At 35.9% G+C, this 25,799-nt stretch overlaps 1 protein-coding gene and 1 pseudogene across 4 annotated transcripts in view; one reads left to right on the top strand and one right to left on the bottom strand.

Moving 5' to 3' along the window:
- VIRMA (vir like m6A methyltransferase associated) overlaps positions 1-25,799 on the bottom strand; it is an 88,484-nt gene that overhangs the window by 52,964 nt on the left and 9,721 nt on the right. For all 4 annotated transcript variants that reach the window (XM_072603504.1, XM_072603503.1, XM_072603506.1 and 1 more), the window contains 2 exons: positions 6,394-6,509; positions 289-375 (listed from right to left, as the gene is read on the bottom strand). In XM_072603504.1, coding sequence (XP_072459605.1) covers positions 289-375; positions 6,394-6,509 — 203 coding nt within the window. The remainder of the gene's footprint in view (positions 1-288; positions 376-6,393; positions 6,510-25,799) is intronic.
- Positions 23,507-25,509, top strand: LOC140498723 (glyoxalase domain-containing protein 4 pseudogene; annotated as a pseudogene).

Below are 25,799 nucleotides of genomic sequence, written 5' to 3'. Positions count from 1 at the left end.
AAATATAATTAATTTATGTTATATAACTATATCATATTATAAAATAATTATATAACTATAATGATATAGATTTTTGAAATTACACTTTAAAAAACTGGTCTGAGAAAAGTAAACTCATTATCTCCTTTTGGAGACTAAAATTTGTTCAAAGTTACAGCTAATTAATGTCATAAATAATTTAGATCAAGGAAAACACACTCCCCACATTGCTCCTTTAATGAAAATGGAACGATAGTGCTCTGCTAGAAACCATTAATCTCTAATGAAATAAGCTGAAAAAATACATACCTTCCCAATCTATCAAAAACAGGAGCACTTGGTTTGCTTACATTGTTGAAGAAAAAGTCTAGCTGAAATGTATGTGGAGATGTCTCCCTAGGAACGAAACAGAGATAAAATGAAAATAAAGATGAAATCTAAAAGAATAAAAAATTCAACTTGTACTTAGTAACATGACATCTTTTTTTTAAAACATCAATTTGAAAAAATGAGATAATGGGTTGAAATCCCTGTTGGAACACAATAGCTGTAAAATTCATATAGGACACAACATCTCTGATAATCCACTTCATCATGTATGAAATGAGGAGAAAATCTATATTACTTGTGTAAGAAAAGAACTTTGAAAATCTGAGAACACTAGTCAAAGTTAAGTTATCACTATTAAAGTTATGGGATGAGAAATATTTCTTCCAAAGATGTAAAGAAAACACTTAACCATTATGGTATGAATATTTTAATACATAACTACCTTCAGTTATCCAATTGCCCGAATTAAATTAAATTAAAATTAAATTAAATTAAAAAATTAATGATTACCCGAATAATTTTTAATCACAAATTACGTGATAGAATACATAGACACTTCTGGAATTTACAATTCAGTTGTAAATATCAGACTGCTAAAAAATATAGAAAGATAAACTAATTGAAAGTAAAAATCATATATTAAAGAATGTTCCAAAACAAAAACAGTAAGAGAAATGACAATCAAAACAATCTCAATTTCACTTCACAACCTGCAAATTGGCAAAGACGACAAAAGTTGAGAATAGTCATGTTAGAGGGGTTGTGGAAGAACACACGCACTAATACATTGCTAGAAGAGTTATGAATCAGTACCACCATTTTGAAAAACAATTTGAAATTGTGTGACTAAAAGGTCCATACCTACAAACCCAGAGATCCAATCACTAAGCTTATAAGGAGATTACTGAAACAAATATACTTATATTCACCAAAACATTTATAGCTGTACATTTTTGCAATAAACAAAGGAGATCCCCAAAGACTGGGGAATAGCTAATAAATTGTGGTATGTGAATGTAATAGGTTACTACCGTGTTATAAAAAAATGCAAAGTTCTACATAAGCTGACCAGAGTGAAGTAGAGTCAAAAAAAAATATGCAAACTACAGAAATGTAAATGCAAAGAACCACAAAAAGAAAACTCAAAAGTGAATGCTGCAAAAGTATATGTGTAAAGAACAAGCGTGGCTCCAAATAAGAGATATGGGAAAACTCTACAGCCTCACCCCTTCACAGAGAGAGGTGATACAAAAGTGTTGTAGGGTACACATATTTTCACACTTTTTTTCAATGTTAGTTAATACATATTTTTCTTTTTTAGATAATGATATTTTCTGTGTGAGATTGCTTTCTGCTAGAGAGAAAAAAAATCACAAAATGCTCAAAAGGCAAATAAGAAAATAAATCTAAGTTATTCAATGCTTTCAATTACTTAAGCTACTGTTTATTCTATTAACAAACTGAAAGTTAACACCTAACAGAAGATGATTACTTAGTAATCTCAGCATCTGGATCCTAAATTCTCAATAGAACACTAGGCTGAAATTTTGTCAGGATTAATTCCCAAGTTCTATAAATCTTCTTTGTAGATAAGTACAGTTAAGGTTAAAAATCTGGGTTAGGAATTAACCATCTCAACAATGTGCTGTACATCCTTAAATAAACTTACTTTGGCCTAAATAAAATCTTACTTAAAATAAGTTACATATATTTTTCTTATCTAACAACCTATCAATTTCATGAAGGTTTATTTATATGAATAAAGGCACAATGAGTTAAAGAGCCATCCTCAGAGACCTGAAGATCTGGTCTACTTTTTTTTCAGGATGCCAAAAGAAAAATGGCAGTGAAACATAGGCCCCCAGCTTGCCACGTGGGAAGATGGCAATAGTCTTTGGAAGTCAAAATCCTATGCTGTAAACCACACCTCTCTCTACAGTGACCAAGACAAGTAGTCAGGGAGGTGAGATCACACTCAAGAAAAGGATACCTCTTTTTCTGATCAGAAACTTCCTTAATATTTATTTTATAAAACTTCTTATGCAGAAGTTGTCATGACAATTGGTTATAACCTATCCATGCCCATCATGAATCTTTCCACTGACCTTTGGTTCAGTTTAATTCAGATTCTTTAAAAGATATGATTCCCTACCCTTTGACCCAGTAATATCGCTTCTAGAACTGTATCCCAAAAAGTTCATAAAAATGAGAAAGGGTCCCCACATGTACAAAAATATTTATCAGAGTTCTCTTTGGGGTGGTCAAGAACTGGAAATCAAGGAGATGCCCAACAACTGGGAAATGGCTGAACAAGTTCTGATATATGAATGTAATGGAATACTATTGTGCTATAAGAAATGATGAACAGGAAGATTACAGAGAGCCCTGGAAGAACTTACATGAACTGATGCTGAGTGAAAGGAGCAGAACCAGGAGAACTTTGTACACAGCAATAACCACAGTGTGTGAGGAATTTTTCTGGTAGACTTAGCCCTTAGCAATGCAAGGACCTAAAAAATTTGCAATGGACTCTAGAGGCAAAATGCCATCCACATTCAGAGAAAGAACTATGAAACCGGATTGTAGAATGAAATAGACTACTTTCTGATAAATAGAAAGAAAGAGACAGAGAGAGAGAGAGAGACAGAGAGAGAGAGAGAGAGAGAGAGATAGAGACAGAGAGAGAGAGAAAGAAAGAAAGAAAGAAAGAAAGAAAGAAAGAAAGAAAGAAAGAAAGAAAGAAAGATAAAAATCATGATGCCCTATAATTCACAGCTATACATTATCACTAAGTGAATCCTGCAACTTAAAAAACTGCATTTGTGTGTCAAGGACTAGCATGAGATCACTGAAAATATTGCAGTCATTCTTCACTTTCTTTCATGTGTAGAAAAGCCATGGACCTCACTGTGAAGGCCCTATAATACTCTGGGTCTTAGTGCAATCAAAATAAGGTGATCTGCAAACAGGAGACCCTGGAGAAAATTTTATATAGCATACCTCTGATCTGGACTCCTTTAAAATAGTAGCTAATACTTTTGGGAAACATACATACCACCATTCAGAACCTCACTTAATAGTGGTAAGATTAATGATGAATAAAAAAATCTAAGGTTGCAACTTGGAAAAAAAGCAATCTAGCTTCATGCCCCAACTGACTGGGTAACCGTGGTCAAGTTATTTAATCTCCCTGTGTCCTCAAGTAATTCTGAAAGACTTTAAGTTGTGGATCAAGGAGTTCAGTTCTGATTGAGAGGGTTTCCTTGCATCAATAAAATCACAGGTCATGTCATCGTCCCCCCACCCTCCTAATCTTCAAATTTATGGAAGACAAATTCCATATTTAAGTGTAACAAATCACAAAACTTAGGGCAAGGATGCTAATAAAACATCACATGTCCCCATCTCATTACAATCCACTCAGAAAGAGGAACACAGAAAATGACTGAGGTTCAACAACAACTGAGGTTCGAGTAAGTGCAGAAACAATGATATAGAGATTTCCAAGAGCATATTAAAAGATACTTAGCACCAGACAGTATATGAAAATAACTTCTTTGCAAAGCTAGTGTCATTATTTACATAATTTTCCCCTTTGACCACCTGATATTTTTCACTCTAAAAAGCTGTCACATTTCAAATTGAAGAGTTCAATCACAGTATATATGACAAGGGTAAATATATCCCATCCAACTGATCCATTTCAAAAGCCTTATAAATGTCCTAGTTTGTTAGATTCTTCAATATGTCACACATTTATGTTTCCATCAGTGCTTAACAGATGGCATTAGTACTATTACAAAAATAATTAATCATAAAGCAGACGACCTTCTAATACTAAGCCTCTCCAAACTAAGTTAAGCTGGTCTTCCAAACTCAAAGACTTTCCCTCCATTAAAGCCTGGCAGAGTTTGCATTCAGTGACACAGAGAACCCAGAACCATCTTTGTGCCATGACAAAGCATCAGAGCACAGTAGTGAAGATGTCTTACCAAAACTTAAAATTACTCTTTCTAGTCTCAAAAAAATTATAAGCTTCATGAGGACAATAACTAGATCGTATTCCACAGTGTGCAGGTGCCCCCAGTCCACACTTTTAAGAACTGCTGCTCTAGGATAATTATGGCCCTGTGTGCTGAAGAACTCATTTTAAAAAACCAGATATTGCTATCCACCTTTAGAGAGAGAACTAATGAACTCTGAAAATAGACTGAAGCATACTTTTTTCTTTATTTTTCTTCATTTTAGTGTGTTTTCTTTTGCAACATGGCTAGAATGGAAATGTTGTGCATGACTTCACATGTATAATCAATAGCATGATGTTTGCCTTCTCAATAGGTAGGTAAGGAGAGGAAGGAAGAGAATTTGGAACTCAATGGTTTAAAAAAATGAATGTTTAAAAACTGTTTGCATTAATTGGGAAATATTTAACAGAATAAATAAAAATGTATTTCAAAAGAAAAAAGCCAGCTATCCTTTTGCTATTCTGTCGTGAGGGAAAATTAATCATCTGTCTTATGTTAGTAAAGGTCTCTGTAACTACGCACTTAAACTGAATTATTTTTAAATCTATTTGGATAGTCTGCATTAGTGAATAAAATTATGAAATCAAATATTTTAATTCGTGAATTTATCAAGGATAGTCTTAATTTTGAAGTCTGTATATAGAAAAGTACCAATTATTTTAAAAATAGAAAAAATGTATCTAGGATTATTTGAATTAACATGTCACTGTTGAACTTTTAAGTACTCTTTCACTTTTAAAAATCCCTAAGTTGGTGTTTAGATACAGATTTTTAATGTGAATTCTGTCTGAAACTAAATAACACAAAAAGTTTTAAAAAGAAGATTTTTGGTTGTTTAGGGTGTATTTCCGTCTTACTGTTTATCTACCTGGCCTGTTTTTTTGTTTGTTTTTGTTATTTTTAACTTAACCTGAACAAGATAACTTTATGAGTCAATAAGCACTTATCTGAGCACTTACTACATGTCAAGTGTTATATGGCATCATCCCTCTGCAGGAGTTCATAAAGTAAGATGTAGCAGGCCTTTTGCCTGTTGTAGTACAAACAATTATGTGCCTACAACTTTAGGAGACCCAAGAAATCTTTCCAGATGCAGGTAACAGACAAGCTGTTCTCTGTAATAGCTATCATTTTTATATTTTAAAAAAACGAACATCTCTCAAATCAAAAAGAAAACTTTACACATAGTCTACTACGTAGGTCAAATAAAACTATCCTAAAATTTGAAAAGTTAATTTACTATATTGCACTTATTTTAGAAAATGGTTAATTTACAAAGACATATACATGCCTTGAAGCAAGAAATATGGGTTGACAGTGCTAAAAACAATAATTTGATATTCCTTGAATTGTATTTCTATTTGAAGGCAGATCAACAATCTTAAGCTGTTTGTATAGGAAAATATATTCAGTACTGCATGGAAAGATACAGGCTTCACTCTGCCAAATTAATACTCCTAAAGCTTAGGTTTGACTGTGTCACTCTCATGCTCAGGAAGTTCCAATAATCCCCTACTGCCTCTGGTTTAAAACATAAACTCCTCTCTTTAGCTCTTCACAATCTGGTCATGGCCTGCCTCTCCAGTCTTACAGTACATGATTCTCCTTTACATGCTTTATGATCCAGCCAACCTGGCCTACTTGCTATTTTTCATATAGGACACTCCACACTTTGTCACAGTGCTTTGCACATGCCGTCCCCTATTCCTTGAAAGTACTCACTGCCTGACTTCCTTCAAGGTTTAGCTCAAATCCTACTTCCAATAATAGGTTTAACTGATCCCTACAACTTGCTTGTGCTATCCATCCTCCCTTCCCTGTCCTCCCCCCCAAAAAATTACTCTCTTCATATTTTTTATTTATGTCTTTGTGTTGAAGTTGTTTCCCATCTACAGAATATAAGTTTCTTGGGAGCAACGACTCCTTCATTTGTACTTTTGTGTTCCTAGTGCCTAACACACAGTAGATGTCGAATAACTGTTAAATGGATAAATGCATATTCTTAAGACATTTCAATCCTTCAAATACAGCAAATCTTTCATCTGCTAAGTTGACTTACCCATATGCTCTATTATCAGGCAGACTACTATGTGCTCTTACTCCTGGTGGAATGACACGGACTTCATTGATATAAACCACACATGGAAAACGAACCACATCTATATGGGAACTTTGCTAAAAAATAAAAAACAGAACAAGTCAAGTTCATTCAAGTCTTTTTAAAACATCTGTTACCATTACAATAAAGCATTCTAAAAATTCACTAAGAATTTTACAAGAAATATTAAAATATATTTCATATGAAATCATTATGAAATCAAATATTTTAATTCGTGAATTTATCAAGGATAGTCTTAATTTTGAAGTCTGTATATAGAAAAGTACCAATTATTTTAAAAATAGAAAAAATGTATCTAGGATTATTTGAATTAACATGTCACTGTTGAACTTTTAAGTACTTTTTCACTTTTAAAAATCCCTAAGTTGGTATTTAGACACAGATTTTTAATGTGAATTCTGTCTGAAACTAAATAACACAAAAAGTTTTAAAAAGAAGATTTTTGGTTGTTTAGGGTATATTTCCGTCTTACTGTTTATCTACAGTAAATACATTTCCTTATACTTTTACTATAATGCTCTATGAGTAATTCAAGGCCTAAACTACAAAGTATTATCTCAGAAGTATCTCTAAGTATCTCTAAGATACTAGAGAAACTTATTTCTTTATTTCTCACTATTACCTTGATTAATCTAGAGCTGACTGCATATTGCTTTTTTCTAATATGTTTACCTTCATGACATTTTCCTTAAACTAAAAATAAACTTAATTTCATTCCCTAAACACACACACCAACTGATGGCAAATAAGCAAAAGAAAAGGGGCTATTCGAGCTCTGAAAAGCAAAAATAATATACCAAGTACATAATCATAGTTTCATAGACTTAGAGTAAGGAAGGGCCAACCTCAAGGCCAACCAGGAGTTTCATGCTTTACAGTCAACAGATAACAAACTATACAGTTCCTTTTTTCTTTAAAAAATAATTTTGGGTTATGCCACTTTTCATCATTTGCCTGTCACAAGAAAGGACTCCTTTCTTTAATATCTGATTTTCCAGAAAAGAAGTGGTGGGAGGATGGGGAAACAGAGGAGAAATTTTTCTTATTTTCTATTAAAACTTTAATATCATGAGTCCTTCCAAAGGACAAATTCATGTGGAAAGAGGCAGATGGATGGAATAGCGAGTAGGAGTTCTGCTACTGGAGTCATGAAGATCTGAATTCAAATCCTGCCTTATACAATTATTAGCTGTGTGACCTGAGAGAAATCATTTAGTATCTCTCAGACTCAGTTCCCTCAGTAAAACGTGGATAATAAAGGTACCCATCTTGGATTGTTGAGAAGATTATATGAGATAACCTATAATGAACTTTGAAAATACTAAAGCATCATATAAATGCTAGCTAGTTATTATTATAGCTTGCATGTTACATGCACCGAGAAATACTGAACAGACCTTCATAAAGATGCAGGTACAGAAATGTTTGTACCAAATGTTTGGCCAAAGATATAATACATTCTACTTCCTGAAATTTTGCAAAGGCTTGACATAACTCTTTGAATCATCCACAACTGAGGTCACACAAATTAAACGAGAGGACATAATCCAATGAACTTTTTTCTATCATTATTTTCCTTAATCTCTTTGTAACACCCGATTAAGGCCTCCTTTGGCTTCCACAATTAGTACTGCTTTTCCTCTAATCATCCGTGTGAGGCTCAGTCTTTTGCTCTGCTATCTCCTACATTCTTTCCTTCAGTTGAATGATTATCCCCAGAGCTTCAAATATCACCTGTGTGCTAGGCAGTTATCTATATCTAAACTGAAAAATCTAGTCCTATTATCTCACTCAAGTATATACGTGCTTAGGGCACATCTTCACATCTTTCCCAACAACTTACTCCCTTTCTCAATGTCCCTACTTCTATAAACCTTCCTGGACAAATCCAAACCATGCCCTCTTTGCTTTGGCCCTGAGACCAGCGCTCTAGTGAGTGGGCTTTTACCTTAGCCAGACAAGAACCAGGCCATCACTACATCATTACAGCCAGATCTAAGCCATGCCCCACCCAAGTATGGCCTTGGCCACTTCCTCTCTTTTTAACTCTGGCTGCCCATAATGTATTACTGTTTTCTCCTATGAGGCTGTAAACTACTTGAGGGTAGGGCTTGTGCTACTTGCTTGGTTTTGTTTCCTGACTCAAACTCTCAATTGCTAAGTGACAAGTCATTTAACCAATCAGCCTCAGTTTTCTCATTTGCAAAATGCAGATAATAAAACCCCCTACCTGACAGGGCTATTATGAAGATTTTATTTTCATTTATTCATACATATAGATAGATACATATATATATATATATAAACTTTGCAAAACTTAAAGTGCTATTTCTTTTTTAATATTTAATTTTTCCCCAGTTACATGTAAAAACTATTTTTAACATTTGATTTAAAACTTTAAATTCTAAATTCTCTCCCTTTCTCCCTCCCCACCCCCCCACTGAAAAGGAAAACAATTAGACCGAGATTATGCATGTGTAATCATGCCAGACATTGCCATATTAATTATGCTGTGAAAGAAAGCACAGACCAAAGGGGGAAAAACCTCCAGAAAAATAAAGAAAGTAAAAAAAAAGGATGCTTCAATCTGTATTCAGACACCACCAGTTCTTTTTCTGGGGATGGACAGTATTTTTTATCATAAGTCCTTCAGAGTTGTTTTGGATCATTGTTTGCTAAGAATAGAAATCATTCACAGCTGATCATCTTACAATATTGCTGTTACTTTGTATACAGTACATTTCACTGTGCATTAGCTCATGTAAATCTTTCCAGGTTTTTCTGAGAGCATTCTGTCCATCATTACTTACAGCACAATAGTATTCTATCATAATCACATACCATGTTTTGTTCAGCCATTCCCCAATTGATAAGCATCCCTTCAATTTCCAATTCTTAAAGAACTATTTCAATGTTAAAGATGAGGAATTCTCAGATTAGGAAACTCCTTCAACCAATGGAGGTTTCGCATTTTCCCTACAATTTATAAACTTAGAGGGCTACCTAAACACTGAGCATTTAAGTGACTGACCCAGGACCACACAAGCAAGTATGTGTATGAGAGGACTGATTTGAATATAGATCTGATTTCAAAGTGAGATCTCCTTACACTACACCCCACTGCCTTAAAATATACAAAACTGTTAGCTATTATTATTATCATTATTAGCTATTATTATCTACTTTGTATACAATGATTTAATTATATAATGTCTCCCACATTGCTGGGGAGTGCCTAGAGTGGACAGACTATAAACTCCTACAAGGATATAGCTGGGTTTTGCCTTTCTTTACAAACACTGGTTTATGCCAGCATTTGGCATAAGCCTTGGCACATTAGGGAGCACTTAATAAATGTTTCGATATAAAGTTCTAGGGGAAGGGAAAGGGAGAGAGGACAAAAGAGAAAGAATAACAAATGGAGCAAGGTCCAAGAGACCTTAATAGGGATCTATTTTCTTTGCAAGCATCCTTAATTTTTAAAACAGTAAAAGGAATAATCATGGAAAGAGAAAATTATTTTAGAAGACAATTTTCAAAAAGTTTCTTTCCTTTAATACAATGCCTGTCAAGCAGATGCAAGACAACCATAAAAGCATCTCTACCGATCATCAAGTTTTCAGTAAAAAGGGAATTTAATGGACTGTTCCCTGGTATAAGCATATAATTGTTTCCGTTCCTAAAATAACCAAAGCTCTTGTTTTCAACAACGCTAAACTTAATTAAGCAATTCAAGTGGCAAGGCTGAAAAAAACCGAAAAGAGCCCTTGCAGGGACAGTTGAAAGTTGTCTACCAAAAACAAAAAGCAATTTTCCTGAGTTGACTTCAATAAATCAATAAATTTAATTCAATTTAACCAACCTTTATTAACACATAAATTATAATATACTAGGACACAATACTACACAAAAAGTACACCACAAGAATATTTTCAACTTTCAAAAGGGTTTTAACAAGAGTTTGGAACCAATACAGTAGAAAGGTACGCAAGAAAGTGCAACAAGCAGGGGAATCTCGAACTGGATCAGCAAGTCTATTCCTTCAAAGTTCCAGGTATCTGATCCCTATCATGTTCTCCAATCTTCTTTTATTCTCAAGTTCTCACACCCTTTCCTTTCACTCCTTCAGTAAATAACCTCAGCTCTCACTTTACAAACAAAACTAAAGCAATTCTTATAAACCTCCTCTATCCCCCTTTCTCAGGACCCATACCTTACCCCTTTCTGCCCTTCCTACTATGTGACTCTCCTATTTGCTAACGCTTTGAGCACTGGTGTGTTTAATACTGTCTACTTTAATCCTCTCTTAAGACATCTATCACTCTCTTCCCATCTCTCTGACATTCTGAATCTCCTCCTCTCTACTGGTTCCTCCTACTCAGCCTACAAGCATACTTGGCCTCCTTTAACCTAAAAACAAAATCAGAAAACTGTCTTCTCATACTGTTTAAGCTATCATTTTAATCAATCAACAAACACCTATTATCTGTCCACTAGATGCCATGGATACAAAGACAAAATGGGTAAATTCTACCTAGGGAAACAGTAAGTATATGCAATTCTCTCCTCTCCTTCAATGCAAAACTCCTAGAAAAAGTAATCTAATTCAGTAATGTTGTGCTACCAATACAGAAGACTGTCACATTGTCCTCCCTCCCCTGTCCCCAATAAACTCCCAGTGTCTCTTTATTACTTCTAGGATCAAATACAAAATCCTATTTCAAGGTGTTCAAAGCCTCTAATAAACAACTCTTCCCCCAACCTTTTCAGTCTTCTTATATCTCATATCTCCCTCACCAAATACTCTGATTCAGTGACAATGGCCTCATTGTTGTTTCTCAAACAAAACAGTCCATCTCACTGCTTTGGGGATTTTCTCTGGTAGGCCACCATACTTAATGGAACGCTCTCCCTCTTCATCTCCACCTGTGCTCCATATCAGCCTAACCTCCACATCCAGAACGAGGCATCAAAGTAGGAGGTGATAGCCCTACACTGAATTTTCCACTTTTAAAATTTGTATGGTCCTAAAAAAAATTTTTTTAAGGAGAAAGTCAAGAAGAAAAAAAAGAATGAAGTCTCCTTTATGTTTCCACAATATTCAAGAAATAACACTCTAGAAAATATGCCAATTTGAACAAAGATGAAATATCCCTCTATTTTTGAGGTACTCTTTCCGTAAAGGTTACAAATGTCAACTACAGGTGAGGACACGAAACTACTAAACAACAGAAAGCTCAAAAGACTGAAATGGGAAACATGGCCTTGTAAGCAGCGTAAGGTATAGGAATAACTTTGAATTTCAAACTAGCAGTTTAGTTTTTACATTTTTTTCTTTTGGATTTCGTACAGCAATTTGCTATTATACAAATGAGTTCTTACAGAATCTAATTAGAATAAAAAAGCAAATGAAAATAAATCTTCATATGTGTGCGACTATTACAAAAAGAATCACTATGACCTAAATTCTTTAGGCCAAAAGTTCTTTAAAAATAAATTTAAATTCAACAAACATTAATCCATTCCTATGAGTAGAACAGGTTATGGAAAAATGAACCAAAAAAAGATAGTCTCTGCACTTATAAGGGTTATAATCTAATAAAATCAAGAAATAAAAATTGCTGACACTTTTGAAGGTTAAAATGCAAAATTTTTTTGCAAGCTAAATTGTGTAGCTATAAACAGAATTCTCTAGCATATATTATAAAACCAGGGGCCTGCAAGGTTCTGTAGCAAGAACAAATCCCTCCCCACAAGTACCCAGGGAGGTGAGAAAGCCCAAGAAAGAGGATCTTGAGAAGCCCCAAGGAGCTGCAGCAGCCAGGATGGGAGGGAAGCACTCAAACTAGAACAGACCACATACCTGGGTCTCCCAAATCCCTAGACCTGTGTCCTTAGATGTCAACGCGGGGGTAAGTTGTTTGAGGACAGATTTTAACTCAGGTCTTCCTGATTCTAGGCCCTGAGCTCTATCCACTGCAATACATGACACCTACCACGGCGCTATCCCCAGACAAGTTTTATGTACTCTGGCTTAAATACAGGACCTTTAATATAGTCTGATCTTGGAGACTTTTAACCTCCTGGCTGCCCTCCAACTTATCAATATCCTTTCTAAAATATGGCATCCAGAAGTGAACAAAACTCTTCAAGTGTGGCCTGCTAGGGAAGACTACCTGGGGACTATAGTCTCCTTTAATATGGACACTATGTCTCTCTTAACTGCCTCTGACCACAATTTCTAACACAGGTTCTTGGACAGGATTAGGGTATAACCCAGAAGGGCTAATACTGTAGTTGCCTGGATTGTTGCTAATCACAATCAAAAGGGTTTGAAACTGAAAAAGGAGGGACCAAATCTTACTTATATTCTTATCACTTCCAGGGTCAATCACAGTGTTGTGCACACAATATTATACTCAATATTGCTTACTTATATGAACTGAATACCTGGAAGAAAATTTTAAAATTTTTTAAAGGTCATTTTATTTTCTGAATATCAAAAACAATTTCTTCAAACAACTATTACAAATAAATTAGAGCTTCCCTAGTATGCTATTCTCAGGATCCACCTCACAGGACCATGTTATAGGTGAAAATATTTTAATTACTTTGTGAGTACTTTCAGGAATATAATCCCTATAACATGGGTAGCAAGGTCCTCCATGACCTTGCCTCACTAATCATTCATTTTTAATTTTTTTTTTAACTAGTTCATAGCTCTTCGTCTACAAAAATTCTCAGGTTTTCTGACCTTTAACGAAGTTGTTTAAAAGCTTTTCCTTACACTGTACACAGCAAAATTGTAACACTGATCAACTATGAAAGACTTCGCTACTCGGATCAAGACAATGATTCAAGAAAATTCCAAAGGAAAATGCTATCCACCTCCAAAGGGAGAAATGATGAGCTCTACATGCAGACCGAAATACTTTTTTCACTTTCTTTTTCTTTCTTTTTTCATTTGTTTTTGCAGTATGGCTAATATGGAAATTCTTTTAGATGACTTCAAATGTATAATTAATATCACATTGCTTTGCTTCTCAATGGTCAGGGGAGTGGAGGGAAAGAGAGAATTTAGAACTCAAATTATTTTTAAATTAATGCTAAAAACAGCTTCTTTTTCCCCAAAAAAAAAAAAAAATGAAAACCTTTCCCTGACTCTGTGTATTTAATCTATGATCATCTCTCTCCTCCCCTTCACTTCCAGAAAAAGCAGTCTTCACAACCTACCCGATACAGTATTTCATCTCCACAATTCTCCTAAAACAGTCCTTCCCAAGGTCACTAATAAGCTTCTAACCACAAAGTCCTTTGGTCTTTTTTTCCCCAATTCTTATCCTCTTTGATCTCTCAGTAATATCTGACCCTGTTGACCAACTCTTGGATAGCCTCTCTTCTCTTGGCTTCTAAAGCAGTATACACTTAAGAATTGTTCTGCTACACTATTGCAATTCTTTCTCTGTGTTCTTTGCCAGACCATCTTCCTCTTACCATTACAGAGGGAAGACCCCACAAAATTCTATCCATGCTCCTCCACAATCTAAGCACTATCTCAATGACCTCATCCACTCCTGCAGCTTCATTTATCACCTCTAAGCAAATATCTGCATCCCAATCTTCCCAAAGAGCTCTAACACTATTATTTTGATTAATCAACAACCATTTATTAAAAAGTCTACTATGTACACACACACACCCAAGTTCTGCTCACAGTTTTACATTGTTAGAAGAGATGTTTTCATATTTTTTTCTTTCTTGTGGTTTTTCCCTTTTATTCTGATTCTTCTTTCACAACCTAATATGGAAATATGTTTAACATGATTGTACATGTATAATCTATAGACTGCAAGTCAAAAGCTATCTTTACATGTAATTGGAAAAAAAGAAAATACTATTAAATGTTTTTAAAATGAACTCAAAGAGAGAGATGTGTTCATTTACAAATATCTGTAGGTAATTAGCACTTCCATTGGTACTTCAAATTTATTGTCTAAAACCTAAACAAGTTAAATGATGATAACCACCACCGAGCAAAAACTGTCCTTTCCCCAATTTCTTTACACTGATTGTAGCACCAAACTCCAAGACACTCAGGTTGAAAATCCTGCAGTTATTTTTGATTTTTCCCTTTCCCTCTATCACAAATCCAAATCTTGTGAATTTTATTGCAATAATGTCTGATATGCATCCCCTTCTCCCTATTACCAACCAATGAATTAAAAAGCACTTAGTAGGGAACTGCTATGTAACAAACACCGAACTGGGAGCTGAACTGCAAGTAGAGTTCTTCAAGTCCTTTAATTTTCTTCATCTAGACCAGAAGTTCCCAAACTTACTTGGCCTATCACTCCATTTTAAAAAAAAATTACTCATTGTCCCCCTGGAAATCTACTTTAATTAACTCTCTAACTATTTTTTAAAAAATCTGTGTCATTTCAAAAAAAAATGTTTTTGAAATGACACATCTTAAATTATAAATTGTAAGTTTGTGGAAGGTTTTCCACACTGAAATTCTGATGATATAATATTGCTCATGTCATGTAACCCTACAGTATCTTACTGTAAACAAGTCATTACATTCCTACCTATTCATGCTGGACTTCCCACTAAGGTGTGACAGGATGCCGGCCAATTCTTACTTGTTTAAGACTTGACCAATGATGGGTTATAACTTGCATTTTGTGTGTTTATTTTGGAAAATAATGTAATCACTACGACTTTAACTCTGTTACACAACAGATGAAACGTGTATGAACAGATTTTTGAAAGTTTCTTTATCTTCTCTTCCTTATTCTTCCACCCCCCTTTATTTTTTTCAACATGCCCTAACTGCACCCGAGGCTACTACTGCCTCCTGGATGTCAATATCGCCCACTTTGGGAACCAGTGATCTAGAATATTATAAACCTTTAAATTTGTCTTTCTATCCATATTTTATCCACTCAGTAAGCTAGCCTTTACATCATTTGCAATTCACCAACCTAACCTGAGAGGAAAGAATCACAATATTTGACCTAGCATGGTTAGGGTTAAAATAATCTTCAACAAGCCACTTAAACTTTTAAGGCATTATTTTTCTTGTCTCTAAGAAAAGGGTGAACTAGATGATCTCTATGGTTCCTGTAGTTCTTTTTCTTTTTTAATTTTTCATTTTTAAACATTTTTTCAGTTAAGCTTATATTTTTGTCTCCCTCCAACCTCCAACTGAAAAAAGAAAAACAAAACCTTGTAACAAACATGTTGTCATTGTTGTTCAGTTGTTTTTTTCAGTCATGAACAGCTATTCATGATCCCTTTTGGGGTTTTTTTGGCAAAGATATTAAAGTGGTTTGCCATTTCCTTCTCCAACTCATTTACAGATATGAAAACTGAAGCAAAGTTAAGTGACTTGCTCAGGGTTACACAACTAGTAAGTATCTAAGGCTAGATTTAAATTCAGGAAAAGGAGTCTTCCTAAGTCAAGGTTTGGCACTTTATCCCACCTAGCTGCCCCAGCCTGACACACAGTAGGTGCTTAATAAATGCTTGTTCTTTTCCCCCTCTCTTCTCTAGAATTGACAGTATTTGGTAATCTACTAGATATGGGAATGGAGAAAAAGGGAAAAATTAAAGCTAACTCCCAGGTGTTAAAGCTGGGAGATGGGCTGTGAAGTAGTGACACTGGCAAAAATAGTGGGGAAGATTTAGGGCAAAGAAAATAATTAGGTTTGGAACATGTTGGGTTTGAAAAAAGATGCAGGTGGAGATACTCCACAGGAATTCTGAGGTGTAGAACCTGAGCTCAGAAGGGAAGTTGAAGCTGGAAAGAAAAACTTTTTTTAGTGTAGAAATGGTATTTAAAATCATGGGAACAAATGAGGTCACTAAGGAAGCAAGTGTAGAGAACCCCAAGACAGCATCTTTAAAGTCATCCTCTACTCTTCACTCTCCCTCATCACACACATTGCTAGTCATCTGCCAAGCCTCATGAATTCTATTGTCATAGACAAAATTGTGTCATACACAATATCTCTTAAATTCATCCTCTGAAAACTATGCCCCTATGAAGTCCCAGCAAAAAACCACTGATGCCAAACAAATAAATACAGTCAAGGGAAACAAACTGGCCAAGTCCAAAAATGTATTCCTCATTCTGCATCTTGAGCCCATCACCTCTTTATCAGCATGCTTCATAATCCATCCTCTGATGTTGTAGTCAGTTCAGTCTTCACAATGTTGTCACTGTGTAAACTGTTCTCCTGGCTCTGCTCATTCTGCATCAGTTCATACAAATTATCCAAGGTTTCTCTGAAAACATCCCTTTCATCATTTTTTATGATATAATAATATTCCATTTATATTCATATAATTTGCTCATCCATTACACAATGATGTGTGCCCTCTCAGTTTCTAGTGTTCTGCTACTACAAAAAGCTGCTCTAAATACTTTTATACATATAAGTTCTTTTACTTTTTAATCTCTTTCAGTTATAGGCAGAATACACAGTTTAATAATGTGATGGCCATAGTTTCAAACTGTTTTGTAAAACAGAATACTAATTCACAGTTTCACCAAGAAAGCACTAGCATGCCTACTTACCAGTAGGCCCTCCAACATTTGTATTTCCTTTTTTGTCATCTTTGTCACATCCATTAGGATGTGAGACAAAACCTCAGAGCTGTTTAATTTGCGTATCTCTAATTGTCTAGTCCCCTTAGCTTCTAAATCCCATAATCATCTACTCAAAAAAAATCAGCAGCTCCCTACTGCCTACCAAATAAAATATAAATTTCTAATCCTACCTTTAAAGACTCTATAATCTGGCTCCAATTTATCTTATCTGGGGAGAAGGAGGTACATGAAGGGAATAAACATTAACATAGTTTCATGCACTATGCTAAGATCTTTACAAATAAGATCTCATTTGAACCTTATCATAAACCTTATAAGATAGGTGCTATTTCTATTCCCATTTTATGGCTGAGGGAAAACTGAGGCAAGCACAGTTAAATGACTTACCCAATATCACACAGTCATTAAGTGTCTGAAGCCCAAATTTTTACTCAAGCCTTCGTGATTCCAGGCCCAGAAATCTATCCACTGTGTTCCCAGCTGCCAATCTTATCTAATATTACTCTTGCATTAAAGTAATTTTTCCAGCTAAATTGGACAGGTCTACATATACATACACACCCACATACCCTCCTCACCCCTAATCATCTTGTCTTCTCTTATTTTCATGTCTCTGTTCACACTGTCCCCTGGTTCCTGGAATGGACTTTCATTTCTCCCTCCATCCCTGTCCTCTTCTCAAGTCCATCCCTTCTTTCAAGTCCTAACCCAGATGCCACCTCCTCTGAAGCCATCTAGGACCACCAAGTCAAAGCAAAAGTGAATGCCGTCTCCTAACTTCTAATGTGTGGACCTTTCCCTTCTTGACACTTAAAATGCTCCCTTGTACCACTGTTATGTATATGTCTTCTCCCCTTCCCCATCAGACTAAGGCATATCTGTTTTATTTTGGGGTTCTTGCTCTTGTTTCCCTAAAGCAGTCAATCCAGAATTTCTTAAGAGCCTACTGTGATACACCAGCAAAGTACAAAGACAAAAATTAAATAATCCCTACCCTCAAGCAATCAAAAAGCACTTTAAATTCCTAATGTATGTTAGGCTCAAGGAAATTACTTGAGAGGTGTTGCGAGGAGGAGAAAGGTAGGAGAATTTTAAAAGGCTTCAACATAGAAGAAAGATTTTTCATTTATTTAGTATTTTATTTTTCCCCAATTACATGTAAAAAAATTTTTTTAACATTCCTTTTTAAAACTTTGAGTTCCAAATTCCCTCTCTTCTTCCCTTCCCACACCACCTCATTGAGAAGAAAAGTAATCCAGTAGAGTTTATACATATGTAGTCATGCAAAACATTTTCATAATAGACATATTGTGAAAGAAAACATAGATCAAAGAATGGAAAAATCTCAAAAAAAATAAAGTTAAAAAAATATATGCTTCAATCTGTATTCACACACCATTAGTTCTTTCTCTGAGGATAGATAGCATTTTTCATCATTAAGTCCTTCAGAGTTGTCTTGTTTGCTGAGAATAGCTAAGTCATTCACAGCTGATCATCTTACAGTATTGTTGTTACTTTGTACACAGTACATTTCACTTTGCATCACTTAACCTCATGCAAGTCTTTCCAGATTTTTCTGAGAGAATCCTCATCATTTCTTATAAGCACAACAGTACTCTATCATAATCGTATACTACTATTTGTTCAGTCATTCCCAACTGATGGGTATCCCCTCAATTTCCAATTGTCTGCCCGCAGAAAAGAGCTGCTATAAATATTTCAGTACATATAGGTCCCTTTCCTTTGTGTTTTTTAATCTTTTAGGATACAGACCTAGTAGTGCTATTATTGCTAGGTCTTACAGCCTTTTAAGCACAGTTCCTAACGGCTCTACAAAATGGTTGAATCTGTTCACAACTCCAACAATGCATTAATGCTTCATTTTTCCCATATCCCCTCCACCATTTGTAATTTTCCTTTTACGTCCTATTAGCTAATCGAATAGATATGAGGTAGTACCTCAGAATTGTTTTAATCTGCATTGCTCAAATCAACAGTGAGTCAAAGCATTTTTTCATGCTTTTGATAACTTCATCTAAAAACTGTTCATATCTTTCGATCACTTATCAAATGGGGAATGGCTCTTATTTTTATAAATTTGACTCAGATCTCTATATGTTTGAGAAATAGGGCCTTTATCAGGGAAACCTGCTTCAAAATATTTTTGTCACAGTTACTACTGCTAACTGTATTTCCCATCATCCTATTTCCACTCCCCCCTCCATTTATTCTATTCTCTCTCTTTCACCCTGTCCTTCCTCATAAATGTTTTACTTCTGACTACCTCTCCCTAAACCTGCCCTCCTTTCTATTACCCCTCCTTTTATCACCTTCCGCTCTTAATTTCCTACAGGTTAAAACAGATTTTAATACCCAATTGAGTGTAAGTCTGTTATGTGACCCTCTTTGAGCCAATTCTGATGAAAGTAAGTTTACTCACTCCCTCTCATTTTCCCCATCTTCTTTCCATTATAAAAGCTGTCTTACCTCTTTTATGTAAATTTACTCCATTCTACCTCTCTCTTTCCCTTTCTCCCAGTACATTTCTCTCTCTCACCCCTTAATTTTTTTTTTAAATATCATCCCTTCATATTCAATTCACATCTGTTTCCTCTGTCTAAATATATATACTTCTAACTCCCCTAATAATGATAAAGTCCTCATGAGTTACAGGTATCATCTTCCCAAGTAGGAATGTAAACAGTTTAACTTTATTAAGTCCCTTATGATTTCCTTTTCTATCTTTTTATGCTTCTTTTGAGTCTTGTATTTTAAAATCAAATTTTCTATTCAGCTCTGGTGTTTTCATCAAGAATGCTTGAAGTATCCTATTGCCTAGCACTTTCAGAAGAGGAGAGAAAAGGGAGAGAGAGAGGAAAGTTTGGAATTCAAAATCTTATAAAAATGAATGCCAAATATTACAGAAAAAAATACTAATTTTTAAAAGGGGAAATTTAAGAAAAAGAATGCTTGAAAGTCCATTAATTCACCGAATATTCATTTTTCCCTTGAAGGATTATACGCAAAGTTTGCTGGATAGGTGATTCTTGATAATCCTAGCTCCTTTGTCTTCTGGAATATTATATTCCAAGCCTTCCAATCCTTTAAAGTAGAAGCAGTTAAATCTTGTATTATCCTGACTGTGGCTCCACAAAACTTGTATTATTTCTTTCTTGCTGTCTGCAATATTTTCTCCTTGATCTAGGAACTCTGGAATTTGGCTATAATACCTAGCACTTTTCCTTGACAGTATCTTGAAAGATGATGTCTAGGCTCTTTTTTTTTATCATGGCTTTCAGGTAGTCCAATAATTTTAAAATTATCTCTCCTAGATCTATTTTCCACATCAATTGTTTTCCCAATGAGATATTTCACAGTCTTCTCTTTTTTTCTCATTCTTTTGGTTTTATTTTATTGTTTCTTGACTTCTCATCTAGAAATTAGCTTCCATTTGCTTTTGTACCTCCTTTTTCATTCGGCCAATTCTACTCTTTGAGGAGTTTTTTTCTTCAATGAATTTGTGTGCCTCTTTTTCCATTTGGCTGATTCTGCTTTTTAAGGTGCTTCTTCACTGGATTTTTGTACTTATGTTACCATTTGACCTAGTCTGTTTTTTTAAGGTATTACTTTCTTCAATATTTTTTGTGTCACCTTTACCAAGCTGCTAACTCGTTTTTCACAATTTTCTTGAATCACTTTCATTTCTCTTCTCCAATTTTTCCTCTACCTCTCTTACTTGATTTTTCAAAACCCTTTTTGAGCTCTTCCAAGGCCTGAGAATAATTCATATTTTCTTGAAGGCTTTGGACATAGGAGCTTTAAATTCTTTTGATCTTCCTTGTCACTACAGTAATTTTCTATGGTCAGAATTTTTTCTGTTGTTTGCTTATTTTCCCAGCCTATTACTTGACTTGTAATTCTTTGTTAAAGTAGAGTTCTGCTCCCACGGTGGAGGGTGCACTGTCCCAAGCTTCATGGGTTTTATGCAACTTTTTTTCCAGAGATACTGCTAGGGACCTGTTATTCCAAGGTGGTATGATCTAAACAGAGGTGTGTTTACCATTATGCTGGTCTCTGGTCTGTAACCACAAGCACTTTTTTCTACCCTAAAACTGTGAGTAGGGTCCCCACACTCAATATCTGGTGTGCTGGTGCTTCTCCTTGCCCTAGGACTGCCACCTGGATCTGCAACCTGGATCTGATTATGGGCAAAAAGAAACAGAGTCCTGCCTCAATGCCAGCAAAGGGATCTCTGTAATCTCCTTCTGACCACATGTTTAACCCCTTTACCATCTGTGGGATGATAGCTCCAGAAGCAGCTGCTGCCACTGCTGATTCAGCTGCCCTGAGGCTTGTTCCTGGTTTGATGGGGCCCATGACCTACACTGGACTATGCTCCTCTCTCACCCTGCTACAACAGACCTTTCCTGACAACCTTGCAGGGTGTCTTGGGCTAGAAACTTGTTTCACTCTGTCTTTTTGTGAGTTCTGCTGCTCTAGAATTTGTTTAGTCATTGTTTAAAGGTATTTGGAAGGATTTGGGGGAGAGCTGAGGTGAACCTGTCCCTACTCCACCATCGTGGCTCCTAGAACAAAGATTCTTAATTTAGGCTCCATGAACTTTTAAAAAAATTAGTATTCTAACAACTGTATTTAAATATCTTTGGTTTCTTTTGTAATCCTGTGTATTTTGTTTTATGCAATTAAAAACAGTACTCTTAGAAGGGGACTCTTAAGAATCCTTCATTTAGAGGATGGCTTAGTGTGTCTGAGCTTTAAAGGAGACCAGGAATTCTAAAAGGATAGGAGAGGAGGGAGTGCATTCTAAGTATGGGAAACAGCCTGTGCAAAGGCAGAGGTCTATTACACCGCAGAGGAACCTAGTCAGATATGCTTTTAGGTATACCACATTAGCAATTTTTTAAAAGATGCATTGAAGAGGGAGCTAACTTATGGCAGGAAAATCAATTAAGAGGCTATTGAAATAATCTAGGTAATTGCTCGAACTAGGATGGCAATCTTATGAAAAACTACATTAATAAGTTCATTTTACTTCAAAAATAAAAACAAAGAATTAGGGAAATAAATACAAAACTATGAAGTTTGAGATTTTTTTTTTAACATTTAGGCTCATTTAAGACACTGCTCAAGCACCATCTCCTCCAACGGGCCTTTTCCCAGGCCTCCCAGTTTCTAATGGCATCCCCCTAAAGCTATTTGCAATTTAGTCCACAGACCTCTTGTCCATACAGATTTATTTATGTTGTCTTTCCCATCAGAATGCAAGTTCCTGCCTGGCAGGCTGTTTTTTATTTTGTATTCTCTGTGCTTTACACAAAGCCTACCACATAGGGAGCGTTTAATAAATGCTTGACTGATTTAATACCCAGTGTGATGGTGGTATCACTACAACCCAACATCTACCTAAGAGCTTATGGAGAGTGAGGCCTATGCTAGGTTCTGAAGACACAAAGACAAAACTATAAAATAGTCCCTATTCCCAAGAATCCTACAGGCTACTAGGGAAGGCCAACATTTAAACAGATCACAAATGCTTGCTGACTTGGAAGAATGCATACATAATCATTTCAGAGACGGAAATGAGGAGTAACAACTAATAACAATCAGGAACCAGAGCTGAGCCTCAAAAGAATTCTCTAGGACAAGTAGAAACAAACATATTCAAATGGCCCAGTTCACAGTTAACTTTTGAAAACCTGCAGCAATTTAACAACTCCTCCCCAGATGAACACAGCTAGGTCTGATATTGGGTCAGTAGGAGATTAACATAAAAGAAGGTAAGTGAGCACCAGGGCTATAGAAAATGTGTACTGAACTATGGAATACATGCCCTGGGGAGTTAAAAATCTATTATTAGTGATAGCTGGGAGTGAAGAGCTAATGAATTAACTTCTACTTCCTTAAGACAGAGACTTGAGCATGTTACAAGCCAAGTAAACTCTTAAAGGACAAATGATTAATATATTTGTCAATATAGCTCCTAAGAGCAGAAATTAATGGGCACAAACTGTGAAGAAACAAATTTATACTTCATATCAGGAAAAACTTTCCAATAATCAGGGTTATTCAAAAGTAAAATGGGCTCCCTCAGGAAGTAGTAGGTTCCCCTTCTATGGAGATCTCCAGGCAAAGATTAAATGACCACTTGCTGAGTACTTTACAGTAGCAATTCTTCTTGGGAGTACGTGTTAGACTCATTTTCCAAAACCAAAATCCTGTTGTTTAAGATGCAGCAAAAGATGACAGAGTACAGGCAGCAACCCAGAAGAACTTTCCCAATGTTTCCCTCCAAACAACTTTAAAGTTAAATTTTGTAGTGATAGAACCAACCAAAGGTCAGAATAAGACCTTTTTCCAAAAACAACTTGGAGGTTTGGCAGGAAAGGTCTGTAACACCAGGTTGAGGGCCAGCCTAGAATGTGGCAATGGCACCAAGGGTGGGTCTTGGAAGCAGCTACAACAGTGAGGGTGGTAGTGGCAGGAGCAACAGCAGCTTGGGGAACTTTCAGCCTAGACACAGTAAAGAGATGGGACAACTGGTCAAAAAAATTTACAGTGGACCCTTTACTGGCACAGGCTGCAGTTAGTGCTGACTGGCAATTCTACTGCCCATAAGCGATTCTGGGTCATATATCCAGGGGATCTGATCACAGTTCCAGGGCCAAGAGGAGTGCTAGTTCTTGTAGCTGCAGAGGACCAAAGGCCTTTCCTGAGTAAAGACCAGAGCATGGGCCAGGAAAGCAGTGATTACACCTTTTCCCAGATCACACCACCTTGGAAGCACCGGAAATTTTCAGACTATCCCCCTTGAACTAGCTCTGAAAACAGTATCACAAAAGAAGCTACAAGTAAATCCTTAAAGGAAAATGTTAATTGGGCTCACACTCAATAAGAATTTCTGGAAGAGATAAAGAGATGCAGAGGAAAAATTGACAACAGCTCTTTTTGTGGTGGCAAAGAAATGGAAATTAAGGGGACGCTCATCAACTTGGGAACAACTGAGCAAATTGTGGTATATGAATGTAATGGAATACTACTGCTCCACAAGAAATGATGAGCAGGCAGACTTCAGAAAAACCTGGAAAGACTTGCATGAACTGATGCTGAATGAAATGAGCAGACATAGGAAAACACTACACAGTAAGAGCAACACTATGCAATGACCAATTTTGATAGACTTAGTTCTACTCAGCAATGCAATGATCTAAGACAATTCCAAAAGACTCATGATGGAAAATGCTATCTACATCCAGAGAAAAGAGCTATGGAGTCTGAAAGCAAATGGAAGCATACTACTTTTCCTTTTTAGTTTGTTTTTTTTCTTTCTTGTGATTTTTCCCCTTTGGTTCTGATTCTTCTTTCACAACATGACTAATGTGGAAATATGTTTAATATGATTGTACCTGTGTGGCCTATATCAGATTACATGCTGTCTTGAGGGGAAGGAGAGAAAATTTAAAACTCAAAATCTTATAAATGTAAATGTTGAAAAATAAAAATAAATTAATAAATTTTTTAAAACTGAGAAGAGAAATGAGAGAGATACAAGAAAATTTTTAAAAGAATTAACAGCTTGGTAAAAAAGTCACAAAAATGCTGAAGAAAATAATACCTTATAAAACAGAATTAGCTTAATGATAAAAGACACACAAAAATTTACTGAAGAAAATAACTCCTTAAAAAGTAGAATTGGAGGTGTAGTGCCAGCCCCTACATATGGAACCTTGAGAGTTGGAGCATAGGAGCACACCAAGATAGCACGCTGCACTTCCTTTTCAAAGTAGGCAACCACTACCAGGACCTTCTAGGGATGAAGATTCTGTAGCATGAAGAATTTAAGGAAGACTGCAAGGCTTCCCATAATGGGCTTATGAGAAGAAGTGGAATAAAACTACTGTAGGTTATTGGCCTGAGGACAATCACTTCATCACAGAACTGATTTACACTTATGGCACAGGTGACTACAAACTTGGCAATGGGTGACTACAAACTTGGCAACGATTTCCTAGGCTTCACACTAGTTTTCAGCCAGGTTGTCACTAACACCAGGAAGTCAGAGTAGTCATTCCATGAGGTTCCTGGGAGCTTTTAAAATTGAAGCCCCAGGAGAAAATAAGTTCTATTTAAAGATCCAGTCAGTCTCCTTCAGACTCAGTGCTGACAGTGACCCTAGCTATGTCTGACCTGTGCACACCCCTTCATTATAGGTCTGACCTACTGGGGATGATGGTTTATAAGAAGGATATTCAGCAGCAAAGAGCTCTGCTAGGCTATACAGACAACCAGTGAGAGGTGGAGTTGCAGGGAATCAAGGGAACAGTGAATCACAGGGCAGACTTTAGGAGAATCACCTTCTACTCCCGAAGAGAGAGTTACCAGACGTAGAAGCATTGATGAAAAGGAGAACCAGAAGACTTTGACCCCCTTGATTAGTCTGGACAGATCAGGGAAAGCAATGGTACAAGTAGTTATTCTGGCCAACCAACTAGGCATGAAATTTTTTCTGTGGGCAATAAAGCATTTTAAGACATTTCCAAAATGGATTCAAATGGGGACAAACTGTTGGATGACTCTCCCATTTCTGCAAATAAGGGAGGAAGGTATATCTTTTCCCCTATTTCCTAGGGCCCAGCTTGGTTGTCATAACTACACGGTGGCAATGGCAGCAAACAAAAGTAACGAGTGGTTTGCTAAACACAAAATACAGAAA

Source organism: Notamacropus eugenii, chromosome 4, assembly GCF_028372415.1.
Source record: "Notamacropus eugenii isolate mMacEug1 chromosome 4, mMacEug1.pri_v2, whole genome shotgun sequence".
Classification (NCBI taxonomy): domain Eukaryota; kingdom Metazoa; phylum Chordata; class Mammalia; order Diprotodontia; family Macropodidae; genus Notamacropus; species Notamacropus eugenii.
The sequence above is the reverse complement of the archived record's forward strand: the minus strand, read 5'-3'. Positions and strand labels throughout refer to the sequence as shown.